Raw genomic sequence first — 24,042 nt, forward strand, 5'->3', positions numbered from 1 at the left:
CCATTAGCTAAAAAGTGTTTGGTTTTTTTTTTGAAAAGAAAACGTTTCAGGACTGTTTTTGTAAGAAAGTTTATATCAGTAGAAACATTTATAGTATAAGTGCACAATGATAAGATGCTCATTATTTTTTTTACTTTTAGTTTTTTGTTGTTGTTGTTGTTGTTGTTGTTGTTTCTTTATATAGGTTTATTTTGACTTTATAAAATTGTAACTAATTTTGTGGTTAACTAGTTTTATATTACGTCACATTAAAATAAGCCTTTCTTTTACAGATATTCTGAAAGTTATTGGAAAAAAAAAGTTTAGAAATTTAAGAAAAATTTGGAAAAATTTAGAAAAATGGATGGAAAGTGTCAGAAAATGATTTTATGGAACAAGTCGAAGGATAAAGGTAAAGTTGCACCACCAAAGCCAACATATGTCTCCCGTGATAATATAAGGGAACTTCTTATGATTTTCAATGCTGAAATGAGAATGGGTTCTCGATTTTGTCTTTCTAGATAAGTGCGTACTTAAGGCGGGGTGCGTACCAAAAAATGTGCGTACTTAAGCGGTAGTCTACTGTATAATATGAAATTTAGTTGTTTGCTTTTTTCTTACAACTAGCCACATATTTTGTTTTGTTAGAAGGAAAGTACCAAACTACATTGTGTTTACCAAACATTTTCAAAAAATCAATGTGTGTACATTTAAATTAAATTATGATTAAACTATGTTGTATTTGTAGGTTTTTTAACTTTGTCATTTAGATTTATTTATTTTATAGCATTACAGCTCAAATATCATTACTCTTTTCATTTTACTGCTACCGCTACATAAGTATTTAGTTTATTAATATTTAGTAACAGGACTGTCACAATCTCAGGCCTATTCAGGATTACTCACCCTAGTTTAAAAGATGTGAAAGTCTCAGGCTAACTCAGCAGGTTGGCCATTCTACCTGGAAACATAAAATAATCTGGAAAAACTGGATGATTGAAAATTTAGGCAAAAAAACTGGAATTTCTTAGAAGTTCTAATATAACTTCCTTTTTTAAATTTAGAATTTTTTTTTGTCTTTTTGGATAAGTGCGCACTTAAGGCGGGGTGCGTACCAAAAAAAGTGCGTACTTAAGCGGTAGTCTACTGTAATGGTTTCGTTCTAGATAAAGACAAGCCTAGTTTTTTTTTGTTTGTTCAATGAAGATTTTCAATAAAGTTGTATTGTATTTTACACAAAATATAATTTATAGTTACTTAACAGCAACAAAATTCTATAAAAAAGACAAATTAAAAATTTACAATAATGTATAACAGAATTCTTTACTTCATCAAAGTTTGTATGTATATCGCATAAAAGTTTTTTATAAGTAAAATTATAGCTAGGCTATAAGTAACTTAAAGGTTTTTAAAGCTTTTGAAATATGCAATGTAAAAAGAGTTATAAAGAATTAATACCCTTTTTAAAACTTAGTCATAATTTATTTTTTTAATGATATTTTATTATAATTATCATTACCATGTTTTCTCAAACCGTTGAAAGTTAAAAGTATACAAAACATAAGATAAACTCTAATTTTAAATAAAAAAGTGACTAAAATACTTTTTTCTTTGTGTATGTTTAAAATGAAAATTAAACATTAAAATTTTTAGTTAAAAATATTTAATGAAATACATATAAGTTTTATTCAATTCAGCACGTAAAACTAAAATAAAATATGAAGTTATATAATTACCTCAATAAAATTTATTCAAAGCTGTTTGATTTATTTTCGTTAAGTAATATCGTGCCATTGATTCAAATTTCGCACTTAATGTTACATTTAAAAAAATAAAGTGCTTATAATTATTACAATCATCAAAAATAAAAAGAAATTTTAGAAAGCCGAAAAAGTCGAAGTTTTTATTTTTAAATATTAGTTAAACTGAAACCAGTTTATTGAAAAGTTATGTCAAGTTAAAAAATTACTAAGGAAAATCAGATTACTATAAAAGTTTTATAAAGTTGTTTTAGTTATTATTGTGTCTAAATCGTTATCTATTAAAAAAAAATAAATAATATAAACTTCATAGTGATGAATACTCATAAACAAACCTTCAAAGTTTTATTTTTGAAATAAACAAACAAAAATCTATTTTTACCTTAAAAGTTTCCAGATTTGCTTATAGCATCATATAAAAAACATAACAATTTATTATTGCCGTTGTTTTTAAGTTGGTACAACTATTCACTATTTATTTCCTTTTGTTTTATAGGTTAAAACTAAAAAGTTTACTATTTACGTCACGTCTTCCACTACTTGGTACAAACGAATGTTTGAAAAAAAAGAATTTAATTGTTTCCGATTACTTTTAGAAAAAAAATCAGAAACTGAGCATCAAAGTCTTATTTACGTTGCATGAACTGTTTGGCTCTTTTTTATCCAACCCATGAAAGTTTTATAGATCATGACTTATAAAAGAAATTTATTTATTTTTTGACATATCTCAGTTAAGAGTTTTACTTGGAATTTTAAAAGTTATAAAAAAAAAATTCTTCTCTGTAAACTAAATATAATTTAAAGTTTTCAAGTTTAAGCATATTTGAGTTTTTAAATAAGTAGAGCTTTTGTTTTCTAAAGTTGTATCATATGTATTGCTTTGTTAAAGTCTTTTAGAATACCAAGCAATAGCAACACATTTAGTTATAATTATTTTCATAAGTATCTACTCATAAAACATAAAAACGATAGTTAGTTATAACTTAAGTTTGTTTTTGAATACCTTTATTTAAACTAAAACATTTTTATTAGTAAACCAGAGTAATACTTTCATCACAAAAATACATATTATTTCTAGTTTTATGCAAAAATAACTTGTTTACACTAATAAGGTAATTATTACATTTTACAATCTAAAAGATCAAAGATAGTAAAACATATATGTATTTCGACTGTAGACCTTTAAAATTTATATAACGAACTAAATACTTTTAGAAACTTGTTTAAACTTTTATATATGTTTGATGTGCAATTAAATTCTTAAGACCTTGTTTACTTTTGTTCTTATTAAACATCGAAAACAACTTAATTGCTTTTATTCTTAGAATTTCTTAAATTTAAGTATCAAAAAAACAAATCTGAAACAAGAAGTTTGTTATATAGCACCATGTTCAACATTTTTTATAACTTATTATTTTGTATATGAGTTTTAATTACTTTAAAAACAGTCATAAGTACAAACAGTTGAGTAACAAAACTGTTCTTTTTTTTTTTTAATTATAATGAACTTTTTTTTCTATGTTATGAGTTGATTGAAGAAGAAACTTTTTTTTTAATAATTATTGACAAGGTTTACATCTACTTAAACTAAATTTTCGAAAAGAGCTGTATTATCTTTATAAAAATGTATTTTACCTTAAGCATAAACTGTTAAGTAATTGATGTAGTTAAACTATGAAGTATGCAAACTTTGATGTTACGATGGCAGCCATTTTTAAACAACTTTAAAATTTTTCTAACTTTTTGTTTTTTATTTATATCGTTATGAAATAGCTTTTAAAAATCAATGTATTATACGAATAAAAATAATTTGACACACTTTTAGAAGAGTTTTACTTAGTTTACCATAGTTTATTAAGTGAAATGTTTAAGTTTTAGTAAATTTCTTAAACTTTTCAAGGTTATATTTCCTACTCATATTTTGTTAAAAATTTTAAGTTTTTGTTTAATTTAGCAAAAGTTTTTACTAGCATGAAAAAAAAGTTTTAAATAAACAAAGTATTAGTTTTTAATTTTTATTGCTAGTTAAAAATCAAGAAATTTATTATCAGAAACCTAGTTAAAGAAAACTAATAGTTTAGCACCATTTTAAGATTTCGTACACACGGCTAAAGTATTTCTACTTGTTGTAATACATGTATCTTCAAAAAAGAAGTATCATTTTAAAAAATAAACTTTTTAATAATATATTTTATAAAAGCACTGATACTAATGTTTTTTACTTTAAATCATGTTGATTGAATATTGCGTTACAAAGTAAAATTTTACTTATATTTTGAAAATATAAGCTGTTGATGTTCATCTACAAAATTAGAAACTTTTACTTTAACTATAAACTTATACAAAGTATAACATAAACTTAAGACCCTTATCTAGCACTTTTTATTCTATTTAGTTGGTACTAAAGGTCTTTAATTAAAAAACTGATTTTGTTATACAATTTTTACAGAAACATAAAATACGGATGATCTTTTTAGTCTACTAAAGGCGAAATGTTTAAAATCATTTGTTTGAAACAATATTTTTTACATAATTCATTAAAAACGATGCAAAAGTACTTATCTTGCATTAATTTCCAATTGTATTGATATACATAGTTATTTAGTTTAAAATAGAAGTCTTACAGACTCACAAAATTAGCATTTAATATCACTTAATTTAAAATATAAAAATTCAAAGTGTAAAACCTTGTATATCTAATAAGCTACAATAAATAGGTTTAAAAGGGTTCTGTGAGTTAAGTAAACTTTTTTTAATTGAAAATAATTTTTCAATTTATCAAAAATAACATTTTTGTTAGAAATCGAAAGTTATGTATTATTTACAATCACTTGCAAATTATTAATAACTTAGCTAGTTTTGACTTTTATTCTAAACTTTATTTCTTGATTTTAGTTATACATGTAACATAAATGTTTTTATTTAACTTTTAGGCAAAGTTTTTACAGTATGTTTTTAAAACATTTGATAAAAATAGGTTTTTATTTGAATTTTTTTTGTAGTATGCTTACTAAATATCAATGAACACTGATCTATTTTAATATTTTTTGTTTTCAAAACTCTAGTTTTTGTTGTAAAAAATTATATCTTACAAATAAAAGTAGTTTTGTCATATTTATAACTAAAAATATAATACTTTAAAAGTAAACTACTTGTAACTTTTATTTTTGTATCAATAAAAAAAGCACTTCAAATTTGCGAATATAACTTTGAACACTGTTCTATTTTAATATTTTTTGTTTTCAAAACTCTAGTTTTTGTTATAAAAAATTATATCTTACAAATAAAAGTAGTTTTGTCATATTTATAACTAAAAATATAATACTTTAAAAGTAAACTACTTGTAACTTTTATTTTTTTATCAATAAAAAAAGCACTTCAAATTTGCGAATATAACTTTGAACACTGATCTATTTTAATATTTTTTGTTTTCAAAACTCTAGTTTTTGTTGTAAAAAATTATATCTTACAAACAAAAGTAGTTTTGTCATATTTATAACTAAAAATATAATACTTTAAAAGTAAACTACTTGTAACTTTTATTTTTTTATCAATAAAAAAAGCACTTCAAATTTGCGAATATAACTTTAAAAGTATTTTTTTTCAAATTTTTGAACTGATTTCTAAAAGTTTCTCAAAGTTAATTGGATTAGCTTGAATTTTTTCGTATAACGCAGATATTAAAATTACTATTTTGTTGATTGTTAGCTAACAGCATTTACAAATACTTTTGTATTGATTTAGTTAACTATTTTAAAATGATAATATTGCGCTTGATATCTAATAAAATGATAAAAACTTATATATCAAATTAATTTTATAATAACTCATTTATAAATTTAAACATTAACCAAAATGTTCCATTCTGTATATTCTAATACTAAAGGTAGTTTATTGATATTAAAATACTATTAAGGTCTATTTAGAATATCTAAATTGATATAAGTTAGTATCAAAATCGAGTACTAAAGAAAAAGGTGATTAAAGGAAAATTTTAAAATATTTAATAAAATTCAATAAAAAACTTAAACATTAAACTTAGATGTTTTTTCTTTAAAACTTTTAGATTTTAGTCTACATTTATTCAAACAACAACTTAATAACTACTAAAATTTTGTAATTTTATTTTATAGGAATTCTCAAAAAACATATGATTTAGTTAAGTATGGATAATAGTTAAATTGAAAGTTATCACGTGAAAAGAAGTTTGTTATTTATAAAAAGACTATAAACAGAGCAATAAATTAAAAAAAACTTCCGTTATTTTGTTTATCGTAAACTTAATAAGTCATATGTTGTTTTTGTTCAGTTTCATTGTTTTAAACTTTATTTCTAAAAAATATTTTTTTACCTTGTTCGTATGATAATACTTATTCTAATGTTTTTTACGATTAAAAGAATATAAACAAAATTTTTGTCTAAAACTTACATTTCGATTTAGTCTTTAACAATATTTTAAATAAAATTCAACTTTTGGATAAAAAGTAGTGACTGTGTGTATACTTTTGTTATTTGTGTGATTTAACAATACACTTTTTATGATGTAGTAACATTTTTATTTAGTTATTTAGAGTAATTCAATTCATCACTAAATAAATAGAAGCATAAATAGAAGAAAACTAAACAAAGTGATGAAGTACATAAGCAGTAAGTTAAGTTTTCATTAAAAGATAAACATATAGTTTAATTGATTTTTTAAGCACTTTAAATATAACTAATAAAATAAGACTATTTAAAGTACATGTAATTACTCCTCTTTTAATTTTAAAAATGTAATTGTTAATAGGATGTGTCAAAATATTTGTTTGTTTATTTAAAACTCGGTTTTAGAATTTCTTACGCAAGTATAAACTTTATACATTTTTGTTTTCATTATCAGTATAAGTAATTGTCATAAAAATTTACTAGGTACTTATTTGTAACACTTGTAATGAAAGTAAAGTTTTTTTTAATGAATTTTTCTAAATTTAAGGTATTTTTTAACCACAAAAAAAAAAAAAAGCTTGAAAATATAAATATGTATTTTTTAATACAAATGGAACAGTTGTCTAAACTTTTTTATGTTGTGGATATTGTTTCATGACATTGTTTAAACTTTTATAAAACATTTAGTTTCGATAACTTGAAATACCAAAACTATAATACTTTAAGATTTTTTAGTGGTATTCAAAACAGCTAATGAAATAGGCTTTAGGATTTTTAGCTGTCTTTAAAATATCATTTTAGGTTATCACATTTTAGAATTTTGATTTTACGTTTGTTTTGCGTCCAATATGTTACATACTTTTTAGTATTATAATTAGCTATAAAAATTTAAATGGAATATTACTAAAAAATTAAGTATTAGATATAAAACTAAGTAACAAAGATTAAGAAAACATGATTTTTTATATGAATTGATAGAAACTAAATACTCATGTTGTTTCAAATTTAAATTTTAATAAGAAAGCTAAATAATGAACTATAATTCATTTAAATATTAATATTGATAGCTTTTCAATAACAAAATATTAGAGTGGACTGTTAAAAAGTAGAAATATTTTTATAATACTTTTGAAACTTATTGTTTAGCAATTAAATCTATATCAATGTTTAACATAACACCTAGCTAACGGTTATTTCAATGTATACAACTTGTGGAAAAGAACTAATGAGCTTAAATAACTAGTTACATATAGTTTTTTTTTTTTAATGACATTCATTAGTTTTACTGAAAATTCAATTAAGTTGTTAAAAACCGTATGAGAGTTAAGTTGAATGATCAAAAAATTAAAAACGTAAAAAAATATTTCACTGTGTGCTTTCTTCTTCAAATTTTTTTATACAACATACTTGAGTAAGATATGTTTCAAAATAAATCAACAACTATAAAAGAACTCAATTTCAGATAAAGTACTCATTGCCACAATGTGCCTTATGTGCTTAGTAACTGTCCAAGCAAGTTCGAGCATTACACCTGAAATGACTGGCAGTAAGTTGCAAGTTGAAACAGTACTGATAAATAAATTCCGGATAATTAAAACTTTTTCAGCTAACAAATTTTATAGTAATAATTTATTTGTAAATGCATTATAGGATTGTAATATATATAAATATTTTTAACCAAACAGAAGACAACAGTTCATAAACAAACATGTTAAAGTACTACAATATGTTTAAGTAATTGTAGTTAAATGTATTTTACTTCTTTACCACTAGTCAGATTATAACTTTGACAACTTTTGATATAAGTTTAAATACTTTACTTGTTACTAAAGCTGTATTTTTTGCTTTTTTTTAGTCACGAATTTATAAACAATAAAGTTAAATAAGCGCTGATAACATATATATTTAATTTGTTTGCTACAAACTGTTTATTAAAAAAAAACATTGTTTTAACTTCAAAATATAAATATAAACAGCGTACATCGAGTACATTTGTCTTAGTAGCCAGATTTGTAAAAGCTTAACTTAATTTTTTTATACCTTTGAATCATTCTATAGAAAGTTACATGTTATATCTACACATGAAAGTTAACTGCTTTAAAAACACGTAAAGTTGTTAACAACTAATGTTATTAATGCCTTTATTAAGCACAGCATAATTTTAAATTTCAGTTCCAACAATCGGAGGAACGTCGAATGGCGCCAACTGCTACTTTCCCTTCACCTTTCAAGGGGTCAACTACACTTCGTGCACCACCGCGGGGAGGTACGACGACCTCTTGTGGTGCGCCACCACCGGCGACTACGCAACTGATAATGAGTGGGGGGAATGCCCCTATGTTGTTGGTTAGTTTAAAAGAAAATGAAAAATAAAGTTTAAAACATAAGGTTTTTTTTTGAAAATAACACTTTGTATAAAACATGGTTCAACTAGTAATTAAGTAATTCGTTACTATTTTAAACTCATGCAGACGGTTGTGACTCTAACAACTGGGTAGAACACGAAGGCAATTGCTACCAGTTCAACTCGGGAAGCACGCTGGACTATTGGGGTGCGAGAGACTTTTGTCGGAAGCAAAACTCTTCCCTCTTGAGCATAAACAGCCAGCAAGAACAATCCTTCATAGCTGGTTTGTGTCCTTGAAAGATTGTTCTTTTTTATTCGTTTAGTATTTTACTGAAGTAAAAATATCAAAAAATTTTTAAACCTTTTTAAAAGGTTAACTTTTAAAAAAGGCGTTTATGAAAAAAGTTTTAGTTTGGACTTAAAATATTTTTATACAAAAGGCAAGGTTCAACAGCATGAGGTGGTCATGTGGTTGGGACTGAGTGATGGGACGGTGGAAGGCGAATGGTCCTGGGAAGACGGGAGCCCTTTGACTTATTTCAACTGGAAAGCCGGTACTTATTCAGTATGCTTATGGTTGACTCAATATTCTAATTTAAACTTAAATTACTAAAAACAATACTAAAAAGTTTATTTAAAATGTTTAAGAGTTTAAATTCCAAAAGCAAATACACTATTCTACTTGAGAAACTAGAACAAGTAAAAAAGTAAAAGATTAAAAACAAAAAATCTGATATTTGGTCACTTGTTAGTTAAAACATTTTACAAGTTACCATCAACTGTATAGATTGTAACATAAGACTTTAAAGTTTTTATATATTGTATACTTTAATAAATAAATAACATAAATGATAAAAATAAATTATTTGAATGTTTCGCTTACGTTTTCAGTATTATATTTAAAAAGTTGTGCTTAAAAACGTTTAAATTTTTTATTAGATACAACAATAGAATATTTGAAGTTTAAACCCATCATTAATAAATTTTTAGATCAAGATTTAAATTTCATTGCTTCTAAGAAAATAAAAAGCTTACAAAAAAGTTTAAACTATATTTTATTCATTTTAACACTACTATTGATTACTAAATAAAAGTACATGTAAATTAAAAAGAAAAAAAATGTTATTAAGGCTCAAAAGTTATGTACAAACTAACTTACTTTGCACTTAAGTTTTAACAAAAAATTTATTAAGTCTTAATAAAAATAATTCAACTTAATCATATATTTTCAGATTATCGATTTCTGATAAAATTTAAAACTGTAAAGTTATTTAAAAGAATTTTTAATTAAGCTGTGTTTGTACTTTTTATTAGTTGTTGATTAAAAAGAGAGAAAACAACCGTAATACATTTAAAAAAGAAAAACTATTATTACTAGTTTGAAAAAGTAACAAAGTTTAATTTTTAAATTTCTTTATATAAGTAAGGTATTTTATTTAAAAAGCTTAGAGTTATTGTATATAATAAAAAAAAAATCACAATAAATATTAAACATTACTTAAGGAACATAATAAGTGTAATGTTGTAATGAAATATAACTTTGACATGTAACTTAATTGATATACTTTTATCAATAGAAACATTTGTACTAACATATAAAGTAATCTAGCTGGTTAATAAAGAATAATGTAAGTATTGTACATTTTACTCAAAGGTCAGCCGAACAGTTATGGAGGAAATGAAGACTGTGGTGCCATGGTAACAAAAGCTGGGTACTGGGGTGACACCTGGTGTGGGAGAAAATGCATGTTTACCTGCAAGAAAAAAAGTTTTAAACAATAAAAATCATTTGTACTTCATTAAAAAAGTGAAAAAAAAACAAGCTTTTACCAAAAAGTTACAGAATTTAAACTAAACTTTGATTTTTAAAAACTATAATGTGTTGTAGAAACAAAGTTAAGCTCAACTAAATCCTCGACATTCAAATTTTAAATAATATTATAAATTGCTATCAAATAGTTTTAAACTTTTTTGTTGTGATTAAAGCTTTACTTAATTTTAAGAACCCGTTCCGAAAACAACTGCTAGTCCGTCAACATCAGTTGCGCCTGGTAGTTCTATCAATGTGGCATGCTACACGGGAAAAGGTGAGTATTACAAAGGAAATGTCAGCAAGGCAATGGGCGGTTTGACTTGCTCCGACTGGACTGCTAATTCGAGTCCTTCTCATCCAAGCTTTGGTAAGTTAATTTTGAAATTTTCATGGTATCTTTATTTGTTGAAGTTAGCTTTTGGAAATCAAACAAAAATAATACTTAAGACATTTATGTAGCGGCTAACTTCTACCCTGAAAGGCGTAGGCAATAAACTATTTTTAGTATACGACCTATAGCTTATTTTGTTTAAAGAAATGAAGCACAACATAAGTTATCCTACTAAACTGCTAAATACTTTCAAAACCTGTGAAAAGTTCTCTGGAAAAATCAAAATAACTAACTAAGATGCAGTTTCAAACTGAAGCAAACTATCAAGCTAACGTAAATTATGCGAGTACACGTTTCTTAAAAAAGTATTAAACACTTTGATTCTAAAATATTATACAAGATCTAAAAATATAATTTCAAATGTTTAGTTAATTAATTCTAAAGTGTTCTACAGGCCTCACAGGTAACAAATGTAGAAACCCAGACGGGTCAGAGAAACCGTGGTGTTACGTCACAAAGGCTGGACTAAGTGACGTTTGGGAGTATTGTGATATTCCAAAATGTACTAATGGTTTGTTTTTAAAAAAGTATAAAACTAGTAATTTAAAGTAATAATTTATATTTATTATAAATATTTAATAAAATGTATTTATCTTTGACTATTTTCCTGGTTTTTTGAGAATAAAAAAAGTTCTTGTATTGAAAAAGCGGCTAGTTAAGTTTATGTTTTATATTTTTTGAACGTACTTTTGAGCTGCTAAACCAAAACTAAGGAAACAATTAAGATTAGCTCATCAAACAACGATTGTATTTAAACAACTCTTAGTTGAACAAACGAGCTGTTTTTCAAGACTTATAAAAAAGCCTTTTTCGAAGTTGGTTTGTAAAAGATATTTGAAGAAACTTGCCTAAAAATTGATGCAACTTTAATTAAAAAAAAAAAACTAACTAACCAACTCTTTTGTTATTTAAATAATTTTTCGTAACATTAATGAGTAACTATTTTCTATTGGTAGCTGCTCGTCGTTTTTATTCTTGTTGCAACGTTTTAGAGCTAGATTTTCATTGTGATGATGGGTGGAAGAAAATTGGAAAAGCCTGCTTAAAAGTTGGATGCACAGTTGAGACGTGGCAAGAAAGCAAAAAGAAGTGTGCAGCTGCCGGTGGGAGACTCGCAAACATCGACTCGAAGTCGCAACAGCAAAGCATCAATATTTGGTTCGGGTCTTTCAATGAGAAAATCTGTAAGTTTCAGATAAATACAAGTATTTACATTTTATTTTTCATTTCAATTTTTCATTAAATTTTATATCAGATAAGTTTTGCTTTGATAAGCTCTTCTTCTTTTGAAACTATCTTCACTTAATTAAAAACTAAATTTTAGAACACCCATTGGTAATTAAATAACGCATTTTCACATTTAAAAGGAGTTAAAATTCTTTTTTTTAGTTTAAGTGTTTAAAAATTATTACCGTCCTGAACATTACTTTGTGGACTTTAACAGTGAAGTTGTTAAAATAAAAAGTCTAAAAACTTAATAAACTCAAACTAAGTAAATAATTACCATGTTTAAACTTGCTACTTTTTAGCAAGCTTTGTTTAAAATAGCTGATTCCTTTAAAGTTTAGAAAACTGCTAGAGATGTAAAACTTTTATGTACTTATAAACAGCCTACAAAAACCTTTGGATTGGCCTTAATGACATTTATCATGAAATGTGGTTTGCTTGGGATTCAAATAGTGACGCACCGAAGTACACTAATTGGGACAACAACCAGCCAATCGACCCAAAAGGTTGTTTTCAAAGTTCATTAGCTAATAAAAATTAAGGTGACTATTTTTATTTTATAAGTTATTTCACGTTTGCTTTGACTTAAAGTTCTCGAAAGTACTTTAAACTTTTAATGTGCAAAAAAAAATTTTAAGATATTTTCAAAATACCAACCATTTTTTGACCTCTTTTTAGTTTTTATTTATAATTTGAATTTTAATTTGATTTAAATATTTAGTAAACTTAAATTAACGATATAACAAATAATATACAAACATTTCATAAAGTTTTAATAATCTAGTTTAGTATAACAGTTGGTTAAAACATTTATACTTGTGAAACAGGAGAGAACGATTGTGTGCAAATGAAAGTTGCTAATAGCGACAGTCAATCGGACGACATGGGAAAATGGGACGAACAGTTGTGCGCCCTGAAGAAAAGATACCTTTGTGAAAAACCACCACTTCGTTTATTTGAATCTGCTGATGCTAATACCGAGCTTGTTGGCACTTGTATAAAAAACAAAGCTAGCAAATCAAGTTAGTTAGTTGAATAAACATTGTTTTTATATACTTTTTTATCAAAAAAAGTAATAATATATATCTTATTTAGTTTTTTTAAATAATTTTTTAATAAAAGTAGTTAAGTTTAGAGTTTTGATATACTACTTTTGTCTTTTTAAATTAACACCACACAGTTTTAATTTAATACAAAAAAACTTAGAAAGGCTAGTTTTATAAACGTAAATATTTTACAGATACAACTTCGTTGGACGATGGTAAGTTAACTGCTTGTTTATAAAAATAGCACTTTATTTAAAACTTTTCTGTAGTAAAGATTTTTTATAACATTTAGTACAAGCTTTATAAAATTATCAAAGGCTGTGGAAGAGGGTTTAAGGGCTATCAGCACTTTTGTTACAAACCTGAACACGTAAAATTAAGTTGGGGAAGTGCTTTGAGTTACTGCCGGCAAAACTATGGACCAAAAGCTAATTTGTGGGCTCCTCATAATGTGTAAGCCAAAAAGTGTTAGAAAATTGTCTAGAAAAATAATAATATCAGACTAATCTTTTTTTAATAAGAATTACGAAAAATTAAAACTTTAATGCGGTACTTTACTTCCTTACAGATTATGAACAATTTTGTACTTTCATTAATGATATATATTAGCAAAAAAAAAGTAAATTTAAACCTAGTTGTTGTATATTAGATATGAAGAGGCATTCATTGTCACTTTGATAGCAAAGAATTCAAATCCCGGTGACACGTGGCACACCGGCATAGTTGGAATCCCGTTGGTTAAAAACGATTCTAGCAGCTACACTTTTGTGCAGAACGTTGACGAACTGATGAACCCGGACGGTACAGTCAACTACAATGCCAGCAAGTCTCCACAGAAGATAATCTACTCAAAGTGGGACGTGAACCAACCAAAGCTTCCTGAAAATGTTACAAGTAATTAAAAGCATGCATAGATTTAAAACAAATTTAGAGTTTCACTTAAAAGTATTTCTTTGAATCCGAAAATAAAAAACGTTCAAAAAATCTTTAGTTAACTGATCTAGAAAATTCATAAAAACATTCAAACACTACAGGAATCGTGCCAGTATACTTGAGTTCCGGCTACACGCCCGGATTTTGGTCGTTGGAGGCGACGGACAAGACGAAGAGGAAGTTCGCCTGCACCACCCCCAGGATGGGTTGGACCACTCCGCCTCCTCCGACCACCACTACTCCAATGGGGGGCTGCCCGGATGGATATATAGTAAGAAACTATTATAATAAAAATAATATTTTAATTCTTGGTGTATAGGAAAATACGTTTCAGTTACTTTTATACCATTCCATAATAAGTTTATTTTCACTACAAAAACACTAACTTTTTAAAGTAATTAACTTTTAATATTACAAACGTCTATTAAAGGACTGTTTTTTTATTTATTCCAAAGTTCACTTACTAAAAAAGTATATGTTTTGTTTGTGGTTTTTAGATTTAGAATTTCATGAAAACCGTGAAATTTTTTTTAAAACCAACATTATTTATTCTAATAAGTATTTTTTTAATATTTGAAACATTTTTAATTTATTTCGAGAAAACTTTTAACTGGCCAAAAAGTATAATTACGTTTGTTTTTAACAATGAGTTAGTTATTATTTTTTTAATCTTATGCTATTTACTAAGTATTTGACTTATCGTGCTACTTAACTTTTCTAACTTTCACGACTTAAATTTATTTAGTTCAAAATTACAATCTGTGTAAAACTTTCAGACCAAACCTACAAAGTGCATCAAAGCCTTTACTCAGAGCGATATGAAAAGGAGCTGGCAAGAAGCTATGATGTACTGTGAACAGTTGACAGGGCCAGGAAACCCCGGCCATGGTGGCTTGGTCAGCATCCATTCAAGTGATGAAAACGAAATTATTACGAGTGACACGCACGGCTATTTCAACTTGTTCAAAAACTACTGGATAGGTTTAAACAGAAGGGACACCGAAGACAAGTAAGTTTGGCAACTTGAAACACGATAACTGTAAACTTTGATTTTAAAACGTTAGCTTTTGTGCTTTATGTAAAGTATACTGCTTTAATTTTTTGATTAGGTGTAAAAGCAATTGATTAAGAATTTAAGTAAAACTGTTATCTCTAAAAATAAATTATAACTGCGTTTAACAAATATCTTAAAAGTGTTTAATAATAAGTAAAACAGCTTTCAAAGACATTTTAAACAAAGTTTCAAAACTAAAAATAATTTATATATTTTTTACAACTTTTAAAGGTGGAAATGGTCAGACAGAAGCAAAGTTGACTTCATCACTTGGGACGAGGGGCAGCCCAACAACGCTGCGGGTCTCCAAGAATGCGGTCTCGTACAAGGCAGGACGAACAAATGGAACGACGGAAATTGTAACGCAAAAATACAGTTTATATGCCAAGTAGAGTTAGTTGTTTTTGTGTGGCTCAAAAAATGAATGCGAAAATTTGTGGTTGGCCTCAGTCACAAGCTTAAACTGAAAATAAATTTGCAGTCGAGGTGTTGATATAGTAGAAGTTAATGAAACTAAAAAAGAAGACCCAACAAAATGCTCTGGATCGACGAATGAAACAGTTTGGTATGCGTACAAAGGCCATTGTTACTACTTCAGGTGAAAACTTCTTTGTTGCTTACAAATAAATGAACTTTCATTACTGTAACTTGTAGTTTGAACTTAAATACAAGAAAAACTCATTTCTTTATAAAAATTATTTCCTTCTTAATAAGGTTCAGTTCAAAAATATAAAAGTTTAATAGAACGTTATAAGAATAAACTTAAAATAAACTCAAAATAATAAACACTTATATATTTAATTAATGGTAGTTACTTATAAAAGCTCTTTATTGTACTGTATAATTATGTACCTTCGTAAATTTAGTGATGACCAAAGAAAAAGTTATTACGAATCACGGAAGGCTTGCCATGACATAGGTGGAGAGTTAACCTCGATAAACGACCACGATGAGCTGAATTTTATACACGACCATGCACACAAATTTAGAAATTCGGCGTGGTAAAAATTTTGACTCTTAAGAATAAAAGTGTTTCATACCAACATCTTTCTAATTAGTCAACTTAATTATATTTACAATTTGTGATATGCATTTGATTATAGTGTTGGTGATATTATTTAAAATTGGAGTTTAAAAGAACTAAGATGCTAGTTGAAAAAAGGTTAGCTTATTTTCATAAAAGTCCGTAAAAAATACATTTTTAAATAGGTGGATAGGTCTAGATATGAATAACAAGGATCAAGAGTACAAGTGGATAGACGGATCACTATCTTCATTTCGTGCGTGGGAGCTTGGTTCGTTTGCACTTGTTGGGTGTTTGAAACTAATTGATATGCAGAACGAATTATACTTCGACCTTTGAAATTGATTTCTAAATAGTATAGGTTTTTTGGCAAAATGCATGTTTGTTTTTAATTGCTGTAAACCTTGTATGAAATAAAAAACTGTAATAAATTTAGTACCTTAAACAAATGGCTTAGAAAAAAAAAAATTAAAAGTACTTAAAGTTTTTCAAAAGGGTTAAACAGTTTTATAGATATTTACTGTTAAAAATGTATATTTAAACACTAAATTTTTCTTTAAAATAAGCATGAAATACATTTTTATAACTTTTTTTATGGTTGGTTTATTTTGTTTTTTTTTTCAAAAAAAAACCGAGCTTTTTTTTCTAAGCCAAAAAAAGTATCATAGTAAAACACTTCTTACAGATGAGCCAAATTACTTAAACAAGCAAGAAACTTGTACACAGATGAAAGTAGACGAAGCTTTTTGGAACGATGTAAACTGTGGTACAGTTACAAGGTAGGGTACCTTCAATAAAAGTTTTATGAAAATTAATTAGAACATAGAATAAAGCAAGATACTTATTTACACATAAAAAAAACTGAAACAAAAGCTAAAAACACACATGATTTGATTATAGGATCATAAATACTCTAACCAGCAGTAGCCTCTCAGCATCATAATTGTTATAATGTTAATTAGAATAATTTGTTTACAGCTTTATATGCAAGAAAAGAAACAACAGTGTTATTGCACCTACATATCCCCCTCAATACAACGTAGTTGGCGAATGCCCTTATGGTTGGCTGAGCTACAGAGCTATTTGCTTGCAAATAAATGATGAAAAGTGCGTATAAAATGGTTTTATTTTTGAAAGTTTTATAAATCTTTTGAAAATTACGAACATAAGAGTATTTTATATATCGAGTTGCAGAATTTTAAAGATAAAGCATTGAGATGAATGACACAAGTTTAAAGCTAAAAAAATAACCAACTAGAAGAAAATTGTTACTGTTTAAAAGTAAAAATATTAAAAGTATAGTATCTGTGTTATTTGAGTTGCACTAGATTTTAGGTTTAAGGACAATATGGTGTCATCTTATAGATTTTGTTATGAAATATTACTTGTTTGTTTTAACATTTAACCTAATCAGAACTTTTTAAACAATAAAAAAGTTCTTTCACTGAAGTAGCTTCGTTTTCTTCTAAAGTAGCTTGGTTTAAAACATCTACACTAAAAGTCTTATAATGTTTAGTTCAAATATTTAGTTTAGTTTTTTATTTCAAAAGTAAGTGGTTTTATTTCTTCTGAAAAGGTTACCATTATTGTATAACATATGTATTGTTATTTTCAAACATTTTTTGTCTTTTTTTAGTTAAATATATATTATCAAAACGTTAACTTTCTTTATGCCTTTACAAAAAGCAACAATGCATCAAGCTATGATCAAAGAAAGAACGAAAAAAGCTAGCACGAACAAAATTATACTTTAGTATTAGTAATCTTAAATCTTGGTTTTCAGACTGTCATGGACAGGTGCTCGAGATCGTTGCATGGCAACCGGTGGTAACCTCGTTTCCATACCTAATGTACAGCAACAAGCTTTTGTAGCGGTAATTTCTTTTTTTTAATTCAACTTCCATTGAAAGTTTTGAGTGAAAAGAGAAATTTTTAAACAATTCACTATTGTCAGCTATTTACGAAGTAAAACTGTGCTCAGTTGATTTTTAATAAAACTTTCTGAGACAACAAGCTATTTAGAAAGTATTAGTTTAACAAAACTACAATTATGGTTTGATTACTCTTATTTAAACAAAATGATAGTGACGGTTCTCTTTAAACTTCTACTCCGATAACAGATAAGCTTGAAAAGTCACAACCAGTCATCATATTGGAACGGATTGAACATGATGGGTGTAAGGTGGAGTATGCAGTGGAGAGATGGAACCCCATACAAATATGAAAACTGGGCCCGATCTGCCAGCCCCATCCTTCGATACGTTATGCGAAGCGATGTTAGTTAACAAGTAGAAACAGTGTTTTATATACATTTTTTTTAATCATACTTCTATTTAAAATTTTAGGTTAATTACCAAATAAATTATCCTTTTTTTTTAAATATCACGATAATTTACTTGAAATTTTTTTTGTTATGACAGGAAGAATGCACTTTTATCAAAACTGACACGTACGAGTATGGAAAATGGGATACAGACAGTTGCAGCAAAAACAAGTCGTTCATCTGCGAAATGGACAAGAAGTTGAAGCTCAGTGATTACTGCGAAGATCGTGAGGACAAAGGAGAAAAGGGATACTGCGCTGTTTGTTGATTGAATTTATTTTTACAAAATTGAAGGAGAAAAAAAACTTTGTGTATGGATATGAAAACCTAAATTTAAAATTACTTTGAAACTACATAGTTAAATTGAATTTATTAGTTTTACCTTTTCAGTAGATTTTTTAGTGACACCTTTTAAATAAAAGGAGCTGCAGAGAAATACTACTTGCAAGGGCCTCACAACGACGCAGAAACTTAAATGCAAAAAAACTTGCAATTTTTGCTTGGACTTTTTCAAAAAAGCCCAGCCAGTTGAAAACAAATGTGCAAAAGGATGGCATGAGTTTGACGGAGACTGCTACACCCTAACCAAAGAAAAGTACACGTGGCAAGAGTAAATAGTTTTATTTATTTGGTAGCAGTAGAGACAGTGACAATACAATCATTACAAAAAGCTTAAAGACAAACTTATTTAGCTTTATGTGTTATGAATTTTTACTATGGTAAAATAAATGTTTAGTTTGTTAAAAGTAAAAATGACAAAACGGGAGTAATAAAGATTTCAACATACTTTCAAGAAACTTTTCACAAAGATATTATCTAGAAACATCCTTAACAGATATATCAGTTTACAACAAACTTTTCAGAGCTCAAGAGCAGTGCAAGTCTAACGACGCAAGTTTAATTAACATCTACGACGAGTTTGTTCAGCTAGTAGCCATTGCAATGACCAGCGATCCCAGTGAAAATCCGGAAACCGCGGCAGGAAAAGGAGTTAGGAGCTGGATGGGTCTGAAACTGGAAAACGCAAAAGATGGTGGATCTATATTTGCATGGACGCAAAAATGGTAGTACTAGTCTAGTTTATATGAACTTTTATTTAAGTGATGTGTATCTTTTTATTAAATACTTGAGTCATAAGTTTAAAAAACTAAACTTTAATAATTTTTTAGTTGTTAACAAGTTATACATTGCTATCGTTATATAAAGAAACTAATTATATGCTATTGTGTCAAAAAGTGTATTATAAAGACTGCTCTGTTTATCTTTTATTTTAACTTTGATTTCCCCTAGGTTTTTTAAAAGTAATATTAGGCCTAGCTAATAATTAATATTTTGCAATAATGTTTTTGGAAGTTAATTAAAAAACTTATCTTGAATTGAAATTCAGTTATTACTACGATTATAAATGTTAAAAAGGTTTTAGTATTCGCTATAACTCATAAAACTAAAATATGCTACAATGGTATAACATTATTACATGAGCATATAATGTTATAGGCCACTTGAAATAGCGAACTGGGGACCTAACCAGCCTACATTTAAGAACGGAACAAAATCGAAATGCGGTGCATTTGATGGAACAGAGACAAGTGAACGTACTCCACACGAGGATGCAAAGTATGGGTACTGGTACAACCTAAAGTGCGATACAAAATTTCAAGCTCTTTGTCAGAAAACCAGTAAAGTTGCACCCCCTAAATCTGAATACGAATCGTATAGTTGTCCTAATGTACGTTTTAAAGACATTTTAAAGTCAAAATTAAAGTGTATTAATGATTAATGCTTAGAAGATTTTAGTTACGTAAAGTATTCATACTTATATACTGCCTTATAAATTGTTAAACAATTATCTACAACAATTTATATCGAATTTTTCATACTCATTTTCATCGCCGCCCTCTTGGCAAAAATTAAAAATTAAATTCTTTCTTTTATTTAATATTGTTCTTAATTATACAGTTACTCAATTATTTGTAGTCGCATTACTATTTATTGCCCCTAAGGGAGTAATATCGCCCTTTTAGAAAACCTTGAATTACATTAATAGCCAGTTAAAAACATTAATAACAATTAAAAAAACAAATTAATTAGAAAACTAAATGAGTGACTCTAACTTAATCATAAAAAAGCTAGAACATACTATTTCTAGATAATTTTTGTCTAAAATTGTGTTTACATTATTGGTTTTATTTATCAAACTATTTAGCTGTTTTTACTAATGCTTTGTTTTAAATTGTTTTGTAAGTATCTTAAATCGAAGTTAAAAAGTAAACTTTTTTCACATGAGTGTTAAATTAGTAACTAAATCTAATTTTGAAATCCGTTTTTAATTTCACTAACTAAACTAGCTTAAACTCCTACTAACCACTGGGTAAACTAATTTAAAGAATATTCTACTGTTCGATATAACTTTGAAATACCACAAACCAGGCGTCGTGGACTTCGCATCGTGGAGCGTGCTACAAGCTGCTCGAAACCGACAGGAGCGCTTGGTACCAGTCGTCGTATGAGTGCAAAATGTTCAAGAATGCCTTTCCCGTGTCGGTGATGGACGACGAGGAAAACAACTTTGTGCTCAAGCTGGCCATGAGAAAAGCTAACAGCCACTCGTTCATATTCTCGCAGCCCAACGTGTAAGTTAGCTTTGAAGTCACCGCTTAAAATAACTACCTCAATTCGTAAAAGAAAAACACTTAGCAAGAGATCTTTCGTATATTAAATTTTTTTTTCAATGGTTTCTTATTATTTATTTTTGTGCAACAACAACAAGTTGTCCGATCCTTATCTAAAAAGGCAGACTACCTGCATACCATTCGTTTCGTTATAGGCGTTAAAATTTTTTCTACTCGGCGGACAAGATTTATGAGAATAAATGTGTCGCTGGCCCGGCTTGTTAAAAATATATTTAAGGGGCAGCATACTTTTTGAATAATTGTACTAAAGAAGATAAAGAAAGAGTTAATAACATCATTTAAACACTAGTTTTTACTATAACCTTAGTTAATAGCACATTTGTAAATATATTTAATCAAAAAACTCGACTCAAGTTTATTTGCATAAGTTTTTTTCAGCCTGACAAATACTTCGCGGGCAATAGTAAACTTTCGTGGGCAATAGTCTTCTGTTGGCAGATCGTACGATGCCTACCCTACTCTATTACCTTTAACGTTTTTATCAAAAATAATTACGTATTTTTTTAGATGGTTAGGTCTGCACAAATCTATCGATGATGGATTCATAGAGTGGGAAGACAACAACCCGGTGTCGTATACTAACTGGGATGATGGTGAACCTAACTACAGAAGCTCGTATAGAAGCGTAAGCTATTATTTTTTTAAATGTATTCAGTTGTTTTAAAAATAGTAGCCTTATGCCTTTTCTTTAAGTAGTTAAACGATAACAAACACTTGATAAATAAAACTAGCATAAGGCTGCTTAATTTTTGAACAGAAGAAATGTTATGTCATTCAAATGAATAACGGAAGGTGGGCATCTGAATCTTGTTCCAGAAGAAACACTATGATCTGCAAGACCCCTAAAATTCCTAAAATCAGTGCGAGTAGTCAGCAAAAAGCAAGTAAGTTCCTTTCAATGTATTTTAACTCTATTTTGTATCTAGCATAATTTTTTTTTTTACCTTTTCAGAAACAAAACACACAGCAATGACAGTAGTCATTGTACTTTTAGTGCTTACTATATGCACTATGGGGCTGTACATGGTTTATCGGGCCAGGGGAGGCAATCTGAACCTACCAAGTATACAGTTCAATGATTATTTGCCAGCTCAGTTTAAACGAAGTTCTACCGGAGACAGAAGTGGTTTGATAACGTCAATGGAAGAAGACTGTTGAAATTTGTAAAAATATAGTTTAATTGACGTTAAAAAGTTTAGGATGACACAGTGTTAATTTATCGAAGCTTTCTTATTTATTCAAGTTGTTCTTGAGTTGGTAAAAATTTATTAGTCGCTTCGTACAATTTGAAGTCTACTTATTTCTAGTCTATTCTTTTTTATGTTTTAAAGTAGACAGATAAATCTTAAAGCTTTGACTTATTATTTTTTAACAACTCTAAAATTGGTTAAACATAAAATTGTTCTTCTGTTAGATTCTTTTCTTAAATTCTATTCATGTTTTATGCAACAAGCTCATTTTGTTTTGCCGTTTTTTTTGTTTTCGTCTTTAATTTTTGATTATGATAAAAATTATAATATAACAGTTTTAATATGATTATATACTTGAACAAAATTGTTAGACAACATTTAAACTTGTAAATAAATGTCGTTATAAATATTAGTTTTTAGAAAATCTTTACACATAAATACGATAATAAAATTATGTAAAAATAAATCTTACTCATATTGACAAACATTATTAATATTAACTAGCTAACTTAAAACTTTTATACAAAACAAAAGTGTGATAAACTACAGCAAAAAACTTTTCAGTACAAATGTGAACACAAAAATTAACTTTTCAAGGCGATTATTATGTCGTAATAATCCTTATGTCGTTTACAAACTTCATTCGAAGTTTCAAAAATACAAACTTACGAGTATACTAGAGAATATTAAATTTTACCTTAGTGAGTTGATGTACAAACTTTTTAGTTAGTTTTTACCATAAAGCTTAGTAAAAAGCAAAAATTTATTAAGTTTTTGTATTTAAAGAACTTAAGTATTTCTTCAACTTTCACAGCTCCGTTAACTTGTTAACACACAGAAACATGTGTTAGTTTAATAAAAAAAGAGTACTGTTCAGTTTTTTAGTTTTTAAACTTAAGTATTGGTACATTTAACAAAAGTTTGTTTAAAAATAACAAACGAAAACCCTTAACGTAAACATAAAAAAAAAGTTTTAGTCTTTTATTCCTTTACAAAACCTGTTTGGATATTTAAAAAAAAAGTTCAACCAAGATATTTTTCTAGGAATTTCAAAGATTTTTACAATTAAAGTAAAAAATAATCAAATAATTGTTCAAACTTTTTAAAACAAGTTAAAAAAAAACAGTCTTAATATCGGGATGTAGATCTTAAATCAATTCATATCGTTGCTTTTTTTTCTGAAATCTTATTTTGGTTACTATACTATTTAAGTATAAAAATGCTTAAGATTTTAATGAACTGTAGTATGTATTACAACTTTTTGTTATAGTACCCCGTGGAATTAGTTCAAACTGTTCTAAAAAAATTTAAGTTTAAATTATTCGTCAAATATGTTAAATAAACACGTAATAAACCTTTATAAAATAATGTAATATTTATGAATTGCTTTAAAAAGTGAGCATTTTAGAAATGTATGGTCATTTTAATTTATTTAAAAACGCATAAATTTAACTTGTGCTTTTAATAATTTAAAGAGCAAAAAATGAATGAAAAGCTTGAAATTTAAAAGTGTCTATCTTTAACTTAATGCTACTGAATAGTATGTAATACCTAACAGATATCATATTGCACGTATAGCAGCTTTTGAATTCATGGTGGCAAAATTTTAATCAGCTATGCTACCGGTAAAAAATAAGTGTAAGTTTCTGAAATACTTAAGGTCAGTAGACAGTAGACGTTCGATTTCAAGGCTTGTCAATCAAGTTGTTATAAATTCGAGTGCTTTTTTTATAAAATTTAACATTTTAGCGATTAATTTTATAGTTATAAATAGTCAGATTTAAGGGTTTTAATTAACTTAAAATGATAATGTTAATGTAGTGTTAAATGACAATTA

The 24,042-nt window shown here is 27.1% G+C and overlaps 1 protein-coding gene across 1 annotated transcript; it reads left to right on the top strand.

Annotated features, from left to right (window-relative positions):
* Positions 1-339: 339 nt before the first annotated feature.
* LOC145833329 (macrophage mannose receptor 1-like) lies at positions 340-22,173 on the top strand. The gene is made up of 31 exons (XM_082940513.1): positions 340-478; positions 7,627-7,710; positions 8,337-8,510; positions 8,636-8,794; positions 8,952-9,065; positions 10,166-10,279; positions 10,515-10,691; positions 11,110-11,226; positions 11,708-11,899; positions 12,326-12,448; positions 12,770-12,964; positions 13,183-13,203; positions 13,306-13,441; positions 13,638-13,882; positions 14,023-14,192; positions 14,698-14,930; positions 15,207-15,368; positions 15,457-15,535; positions 16,159-16,270; positions 16,685-16,778; positions 16,978-17,106; positions 17,783-17,873; positions 18,120-18,275; positions 18,420-18,581; positions 18,745-18,932; positions 19,186-19,386; positions 19,820-20,051; positions 20,753-20,955; positions 21,523-21,640; positions 21,773-21,899; positions 21,983-22,173. Exons 1-31 carry the CDS (start codon positions 340-342, stop codon positions 22,171-22,173), a joined length of 4,638 nt encoding a protein of 1,545 aa, XP_082796639.1.
* The last annotated feature ends 1,869 nt before the right edge of the window (positions 22,174-24,042 follow it).

Source organism: Thalia democratica, chromosome 4 (assembly GCF_965202585.1).
Source record: "Thalia democratica chromosome 4, ktThaDemo2.hap1.1, whole genome shotgun sequence".
Classification (NCBI taxonomy): domain Eukaryota; kingdom Metazoa; phylum Chordata; class Thaliacea; order Salpida; family Salpidae; genus Thalia; species Thalia democratica.

What these genes read in the sequence shown, in the direction of transcription:
- LOC145833329 (XM_082940513.1), top strand. Translation starts at nt 340, where the DNA reads ATGGATGGAAAGTGTCAGAAAATGATTTTATGGAACAAGTCGAAGGAT. An exon ending in TACACCTGAAATGACTGGCA is followed by an intron (nt 7,711 to 8,336) that starts GTAAGTTGCAAG and finishes TTTAAATTTCAG; the next exon opens with TTCCAACAATCGGAGGAACG. An exon ending in TTGTGGGCTCCTCATAATGT is followed by an intron (nt 13,442 to 13,637) that starts GTAAGCCAAAAA and finishes GTTGTATATTAG; the next exon opens with ATATGAAGAGGCATTCATTG.